General features: G+C 46.4%; 1 protein-coding gene and 1 long non-coding RNA gene across 2 annotated transcripts; both read left to right on the top strand.

The window, feature by feature from the left end:
* Nucleotides 1–1,285: 1,285 nt before the first annotated feature.
* LOC311112200 lies at nt 1,286–3,023 on the top strand. The gene is made up of 3 exons (XR_014610844.1): nt 1,286–1,416; nt 2,038–2,246; nt 2,903–3,023. It is a non-coding gene; the product is annotated as an uncharacterized lncRNA (long non-coding RNA).
* Nucleotides 3,024–3,297: 274 nt separating this feature from the next.
* On the top strand, nt 3,298–7,786 carry LOC311112101 (uncharacterized protein; the record flags this gene model as incomplete). Its single annotated transcript, XM_084155077.1, has 8 exons — nt 3,298–3,963; nt 4,118–4,331; nt 4,518–5,099; nt 5,277–5,489; nt 5,685–5,965; nt 6,163–6,425; nt 6,645–6,902; nt 7,081–7,786. 8 exons carry the CDS (start codon nt 3,298–3,300, stop codon nt 7,784–7,786), a joined length of 3,183 nt encoding a protein of 1,060 aa, XP_084011203.1.
* Nucleotides 7,787–8,453: the final 667 nt, after the last annotated feature.

Here is an 8,453-nt window from a genome sequence, read left to right on the forward strand (position 1 = left end):
GCTAATGTATTGTGATCTGCAAGCGTGGGTTTCGAATCCCATCCTCGTCGGGGAAAGTGAATTTAATGTAGTTGTAGCTTAATGGTATATCTCTGATTAAACCATCAACATGTACCAAATTTTTTATTATCGTTTACCCCTTGGAGCAAAAATCCACCAAAAACCTATTTTACAAACACTCAATAAGATGAGGTGGCCGAGTGGTTCAGGCGATGGACTGCTAATCCATTGTGCTCTGCACGATTGGTTCAAATCCCATCCTCGTCAGTGGAAGTGATTTTAATGTAGTTGTAGCTAAATAGTAAATAATGGTATATCTATGATTAAACCATCAACATGTACCAAATTTTATATTATCGTTTACCCCTTGGAGCAAAAATCCACCAAAAACCTATTTAACCAACACCCAAAAGGACGAGATGGCCGAGTGGTTAAGGCGATGGACTGCTAATCCATTGTGCTCTGCACGAGTGGTTCAAATCCCATCCTCGTCAGTGGAAGTGATTTTAATGTAGTTGTAGCTAAATAGTAAATAATTGGATATCTCTGATTAAACCATCAACATGTACCAAATTTTATATTATCGTTTACCCCTTGGAGCAAAAATCCACCAAAAACCTATTTAACAAACACCCATTCGGAAGAGGTGGCCGAGTGGTTAAGGCGATCGACTGCTAATCCATTGTGCTCTGCACGCGTGGGTTCGAATCCCATCCTCGTCGGTGGAAGTGATTTTAATGTAGTTGTAGCCAAATTACTAAATAGTAAATAATGGTATATCTCTGATTAAACCATCAACATGTACCAAATTTTTTATCATAATTTATCCCTTGGAGCAAAAATTCACCAAAAACAAATTTCACAAACACCCGAGGTGGCCGAGTGGTTAAGGTGATGGACTGCTAATCCATCGTGCTCTGCAGGTGTGGGTTTGAATCCCATACTCGTCGGTGGAAGTGATTTTAATCTAGTGTAGCTAAATAGTAAATAATGGTATATCTCTGATTAAACCATCAACATGTACCAAATTTTATATTATCGTTTACCCCTTGGATCAAAAATCCACCAAAAACCTATTTAACAAACACCCAATAGGACGAGGTGGCCGGGACTGCAAATACATCCTAACAATATCCGAACCACATTAGGAAAATATTCTGAACAACTGCTAATTCCGAACACATTTCGAACCATTCTGAACAATTCCGAACACATTTCGAACCATTCTGAACAATTCCGAACACATTTCGAACCATTCTGAACAGAGGTGGGTCTAGGGGTCACGTGACCCTTTTGCCCCATTTTGACGTGAGGTAAAACTGCAGAAGACTACAAATCAGCGCGCTGAGTGAAAGAGCCAGTACTGCACAGAACTTTTTTTAAGACGTACAAAAGAAAAGAACAACAGAAAAATAGGTATGTAAATGCAAATTATATGTATAAGCGACATGTATTTCTGAATTATGTTGATTGACCGATGTAGACTAACTGTCTCGATAAACGTATTCTTATTGTCTGTAACTTATCCGCTGAACGTAGTGGTACAGTACGCGTACAGTAGACAGTAGATACATCAATGCTAAATTGAGTAGTTACTTGGTCTTTGTCAGCGTAACAAAAAAAATAATATCGATATGTACAGGCAAATTATTCCATGGACGTACGATTTGAATGTACATGTTTTTATGTCGGTCCTGGTATTTAAATTGTCGATGTAGACTCGCTGCCCCCCATAGTACAGTCCCCTCTGTGAGATGCAACTTTTCCGCTGACTTTAATTTGACCTCAGAAGTACAAAATATGACTACATTGATGATACTTTGACCAGGTTGTTGAGATAACAAAATTAAGTTGACGTGTTGGAGTACAAGCATATTATTCTATGGAAGTATTAATTTTATAAAATGGTATGGACCTGGTATTACTGTACCATAGCCAGAGCAAACTATCACGACTGTACATCTATGCTAAATTGATTGAGAATGTAATCACAACAGAGAACTTGGTCGTTTAGTCTAACTTAGCTCATGTTTGCAGATATGACCAAGACGGGGAAGCCAGACTCATACTGGAGAGACATCTGCCAAAAGTATGCCCAGGGCAGCTACCAGTTTTCCACAGGCAAAAGGCCCGGTGGTAAGAAATGGAAAAGAGCCCTGGAGTGTATAGATGCTTGCCCGCTGCAGAGCAAGAGTAAGGTGGATCTGTTCGGGAGACACCTAAAATGCTCTTGTGGGTTCCATAAGGTAGGTTATATGATGATTTATTTCATTTAAGTGATGATAAGTTGCTGTAGCATGAAGTCGATTATTTGATGGATCATACCCTATGTGCACAAATTTGGATAAAACTAACAGTGTAGGATCATTGGTGAAATTATTTATTACAAGTAGCATGAGCCTCTTTTGTACTTGAAATCCTGCCTCCCCCCTTCAGTCAGATGCATCAGAGGCAGGTGGAGGCTCCTATGAGGCAGGTGTAGGCTCCAGGCAGGCAAGAGAAGGCTCCAGTCAGGCAGGTGGAGGCTCCAGGCAGGCAGGAGAAGGCTCCTGTCAGGCAGGAGAAGGCTCCAGTCAGGCAGGAGAAGGCTCCAGTCAGGCAGGAGAAGGCTCCAGTCAGGCAGGAGAAGCCTCCAGTCAGGCAGGTGGAGGCTCCTATGAGGCAGGTGGAGGCTCAAGGCAGGCAGGCGGAGGCACCAGTGCAGACAGAACAGTAAAGTGCTGTCAGTGCAATCAGGTTGTGAAGGCAGAAAAATTCTCCATGCACCTTTCTGACCGCCATGTAGAGGAGACATGTGACACCTGTGGGGCCAAGGTCCAAGGTTCTGTTGGCCTGTTGGAGCATATAGAACAGTTCCATTATTTATCCTGGTTGGCTCAACCTCCATCGCCAACTTCAACAGGTAGCTCCACCACACCATCCCCACGGCCAACACCATCTCCGCGGCTAACGGCCACACCATCTCCGCGGCCCACACCAACTCCGCGGCCCACACCATCTCCAAGGCCCACACCATCTCCAAGGCCCACACCATCTCCGCGGCCCACACCATCTCCACGGCTAACGGCCACACCATCTCTACAGCCCACACCATCTCCGCCGACAACTACATCTCTGCTCCCTCCTCCAACAGGTTGCTCCAGCACGCCACGCCACACTCCTCAAACTCCACTTAGGCCAGCTTCCATTGATTGGGAAGCTTTTCTCCCCAATCAATTCAAAAAGGTTATACAGCCAGCAGATCGGGTGTGGATTGCCAAGGTCCTCTATGAGCCTACAGGTCAGCTGAGGCAGAAAATGGAGGCGTGCTGGTTTCATCCACCACTGCAGCACAAACCGTCTCCTCCCGAGCCCGGGTGGCACTTCCGGCAGAGGATGTTCCTCTGGGCACCAATGAGGATGTGGGGGATTCCTCTGAAATGCACGCGGTGTGACCGGAAAATGCACCACTCAGGGATCTACCCGAAGGTGAGGGAGGTGATAGATGTGGATACCCGCTACTACCTTGTGGGAGGGGACTATCCACGTTGCAGCAAGTGTATGCTGCCGGTCTGCCCATGGAGCCAGGAAATCCTTGCTCAACTGGATGTGGCACATAGGAGCCTGTTTCCCGCTGTCCTCACTACACAGCTAGCCCTGGATAGGAAGTGTATGACTTTCCTGAAGCCAAGGACCAGTGGGAACAGTTCCTCCTACCTCCAGTCTGCAGTAGAGGAAGCACACAGCGAGGAGTGGGCACGTCAGACCATCCGCTACCTGTCTGACTGTGAGCTTCATTTGAAGATGGCTACCTTCGTCTCTTCTGCAGCTGTCCATCTTCCTCCTCCACCCTTCAGGCCCCTTCCACTTGCCCAGTGGTTTGAGACGGTCCACTCCAACGACATCCTCAGCCACCTGGAAGAGATGAAGGTGGTGATCACCTCTACCTATGGTAGAATTCTGAAGATGGACTCTACAAAGAAGGTGAGGGTTTTAGCATTAATTTTATTTACTCTGATGTTAACCAATTGGAATGGATATAAATAGTTTACTTTATCATCCTAATGATGAAATAGTATTAATTTTAGTAAGTTTGTACAGTTTTTTTTAGAACGTTCTGTTTTTGTTTGTTTTTCAGATCACCAAGAAGCTGGCTGGCAGTATAGGGGACACCGCTGCATGGATGTCCAACATCGGCAACGAGCTTGGCCAGGTTCTGAACAGTGTTCTGACGACAGGTGAAGGTGCAGGGCTGGAAGAGTTGTGCCAGGGCATCGTCACACGTTATGAGAATGCTGGACAAGCTGAGCCTGAGGCTATCTATGTTGACCGGGACTGCTGCAGCCAGTCAGGTGGGATGCTGAAATTGTTACTTTATGAAATATACATTGCAGATTACAGTATGTAATTAACTAAAGTTAATTATGATGTTAAAAAAAGAGAAAAATGGTGATAGTAATCTATAAACTAACAATGTAATGTAATTGCCCAAAAAATAGATGATCACGTCTGTAATAATCAATGTTTGTCTTTCACAGGTGTGTCGTCAGTGCTGAGACTCTTTCGACCATGGAAGTTTGTCGTCCGTTTAGACGTCTTCCACTTCATGCGAAGGTTTAACTGCGGCCTCACTACTGAGCACCACCCTCTCTACGGTACCTTTTGCTCCAAACTTTCCGCCTGTATCTTTGAGTGGGATCAGGAGGATGTGCAACGGCTTAAGGAGGCCAAGAAAGGGGAGTGGAAGAGCAGCCATGGCGGAAATGCTCCCACTGAGGCACTGCTCTTGGCCAGTATCAGCACTGGTGAAATGGCAAAGCACTGCAGGCGGAGGACCCGTGCAGTGGAGGAAATCCGGGTCATGATTTCGGGGCTGCTCGAATCGATGTGGGAGCTGACTGACACCACGGGGCTGCGTCTAGTGAACCCTGACAGCATGCACCATGTGTGGGAGGTGCAGCAGAAGCACCTGGAGTGCATCCAGGACCCTGCAGGGGTGGAGTTGTACACAAAGACAGGGACACTGCAGAAGGGTGGCAAAGTCCTTGACGTCCTCAGGTGTGGGAGGGGGTCCTCCTCCCTCGAGAGTTTTCACCGCCACCAGTGTGCTTTTGTTCCAGGTAAATTCAAAATGTTAACTTGCCGTATGCTGATCTTAAAAAAAAGTCTGTGTTATGACATAGTATGCACTTGAATTATTCAAATAACAATGTAATTGTCACTTTGTATTTAATAGGTGTTAATATGTATTGACTTCATAATAATGGTTGACCTAACCTGAGTATTTTGTTTCTTAGGCTTTCGATGCAATGCATTGCACACACAAATGTACATGCTGGAGGGGGTATCGAGGTGGAACATGAACCGGGCAAAGGAAGCTGTAGCTGTGGTGGGGGCATCAACCCTGAGGACATTTGATGTTCGCTTGATGTCTCACCTAAACAGCATGAGCCAGCGGGTCCTTGGTTGTTCTCTGGTTCCAGAATTCACCCCACCTGGAAAACCTACTGGTGAGATAGCTCTCAGATCAGCACTGAGCATTTGAGTATTACTTCCTCTCCCACTTTTCTTTTCTCTGCCACCTCCACCCCTCCTCAGAGGACGTGGGAGTGAAGGTCGGGCTCTACATGTAGGAGATGTGTCTGTGTCTGTGTTTGTGTCCTTTCCTCTTCTTTAACTATGTGTTTAAACACTATGTGTTACAGGCGAGCGCATTGCTGTGGAGTACCTGTTGGCCCAGTCCAATAGAGGCGACCTGCTGGTTCCACAGCAGCTGCCAGAGATCCCCACAGAGGAGCTCGAGGACGACGGGGGTGAACCTGACGTCACGGTGTGCCAGGTAGCTGACCTTAGGGTAGGTGATCCTGATCCTCCAATATGTGCCGTGGAGGCCCAGGTGACACTGGAGGGTGACAGTGGACCCAGATCCCTGGATGAGGACATCATTGTGGAGGAAGACGACACACAAGACAGCACATCAGACCAGGTAATGTAACACCTTTCTCAAAAACAAGATATGTAACAAGTTCGCTAATGATATGCCACAAGTATCATACGTTTGTCAAGTAAAACGTCAAGTATTACGTTTTATGGAGAGAGAAAAAAGGTCAACATTGCTCAAATAGTTCAAAGAAATTTACACATTTATTTACATGTGTTTTTTTCATGATTTTCACTTTTCAGAATAGCCGATGTGATTCCAGAGGTGTCTTGGGCTGGGATGCGGTTGATGACCTGGCAGCCTACCTGGTTGGCCTGAACCGAACCATCACTGCCTTGTCATCAAAAGAGGAGGCTGACATAGTCCATCTTTACATGGCTCTCCCTGCTATGGACAAGGAACCTTTGAGGTTCGGCCAGAAAGCGAGGAAGAAGACCGTGGCAGGACCTTGGAGAGCGCCCAGGAAGCCGAGTGGCTCTGCTCCTGGACAGCAGGCGGCAGAGAGGTGATTTGACACAATTCTTAATCATTTTGGTTCATTACAAATCATTGAATCAGAAGGCTGTACTGCGTCAAACCAGGATTGAAAAAAATATTTTGTGATTATATTAGTTTGTGGGGGGTAAATTGGGCTGTTCACAGGTGACAGGTTGTTGCTATTATTATTATTTTTTGTTTACAGCCTTGTTTAAAGTCCGGACCATATCATCCTTCTTTCCCAAAGACTGTTCATGACTCACGGGCAGGCAGCCCAGGACCCCGAAGTCCACAGGGTCAGCGAATGTGTTTGCCTGAGACTTTTAAAAGAGTTTCAGCAAGCACCAAACAGGCCCAAGGACACAAGGAGTAGAACTCTGCCCATCCCACAGTCCATTGTGGTGGCCTACAGCCATCTTAAACAGCTGCTGGAGGACAGCAGGGTTGTTCTGGAGAAGACCAACGTGGTTCTGATACCAGTAAACAACACAACAATCTCTTCTTGGTGAGTCTTGTTTTTTACGTGTGCACCTTTCCTATACAATGACATTATATTATTATATTATTAAACTGCAAGAAAAACCTTCAACTGCTTGCTTGTTAGAAAATACTAAACATAGGAGGATAGGCTACTATGTATAAAAGAACTAACTGAAGCTACTGTATGCATTTTTGTCTTTTAGGCTGCTTAGGAGGGATAAGAGGAAGGACAGGGACATGCTGCTGCAGGGCACCATACTCCCCAAACGGTTTGAACTGGCCAAGGACTCACTCCCTGAAGCCCAGACTCTTCCGGCTGCTCCTGTGCAGCATGGGCATGAGGCTATGGTGTTTGAGGAGCCAGAGAACCGGGAGGGTGAGGCAGTGATACGCCCTCGGCACAGTGTTCGTTCTGCCTTGGCACAGCACTACCAGCCTGGGTCATACGTATGGCCTGGTTCTGCTGGCTCAGCCTCGTATGAGCATGGTAACCTGCCACCACCCCCATCTCCTGCCTGGGCCTCGTACCAGCAGGGTCACCTGCCACCACCACCACCCCCATCTCCTGCCTGGGCCTCGTACCAGCAGGGTCACCTGCCACCACCACCATCTCCTGCCTGGGACTCGTACCAGCAGGATTACATGCCACCACCACCATCTCCTGCCTGGCCCTCGTACCAGCAGGATTACCTGCCACCACCACCATCTCCTGCCTGGCCTTCGTACCAGCAGGATTACCTGCCACCACCACCATCTCCTGCCTGGCCTTCGTACCAGCAGGATTACCTGCCACCACCACCATCTCCTGCCTGGCCTTCGTACCAGCCACCTCCCCCCTTCCAGCCACCTCTCCCCTTCCAGCCACCTCCCCCCCTTCCAGCCACCTCCCCCCTTCCAGCCACCTGCTGACCATCCACTGTACCTGGCCCCTCCACCACCTGGCACCTCTGTTCAGCCAAGGCAACGTACGTGGAGACAGAAAAAAGCTGCCCAGGAGAACGAGGAGCTGATGGCTAGGGGTGAACCTCCACGCAAGAAGTTCAGGGATACCTACCAGTACATTTGCAAGCAGTGTGGGCAGGGGAAAAACAAAAGTAGGGGTCACACCCAGCTGAAGGGGCGGTGGTACTGTCCAGCCTCAGGACTCACCCTGGCAGAGTGGAAGGACCAGTTGACCAGTCTTGCCAGTGGGAAATAAAGGAAAATGTATGAATAAATAAATACTGTATATAATAGTTATGTGTAAATAGTTAAGTATTGTATATAGTTAAGTTTTTCATTTCTGTGTTCTAAAAAATTCAATAAAAAAAAAATAGATGTATATATTTGTTAAATATATACTTTCAGGTTTAATAAAGTGACCAAAGTTTGTCAAATTGTATAATAATGTGTAGATAGTAAAGTATTGTATATAGTTATGTTTTTCATTTCTGTGTTTGTGCATTGCATGGTGTTCTAAAAAAGAAAACAACAAAAAAATAAAGATGTATATATTTGCTAAATATATACTTTCAGGTTTAATAAACTGACCAAAGTTTCTCAAATTTTGACTTCTGGATTGTTTTTCTCCTATACC

This window comes from Coregonus lavaretus (assembly GCF_964263955.1).
Source record: "Coregonus lavaretus genome assembly, chromosome: 38".
Lineage (NCBI taxonomy): Eukaryota > Metazoa > Chordata > Actinopteri > Salmoniformes > Salmonidae > Coregonus > Coregonus lavaretus.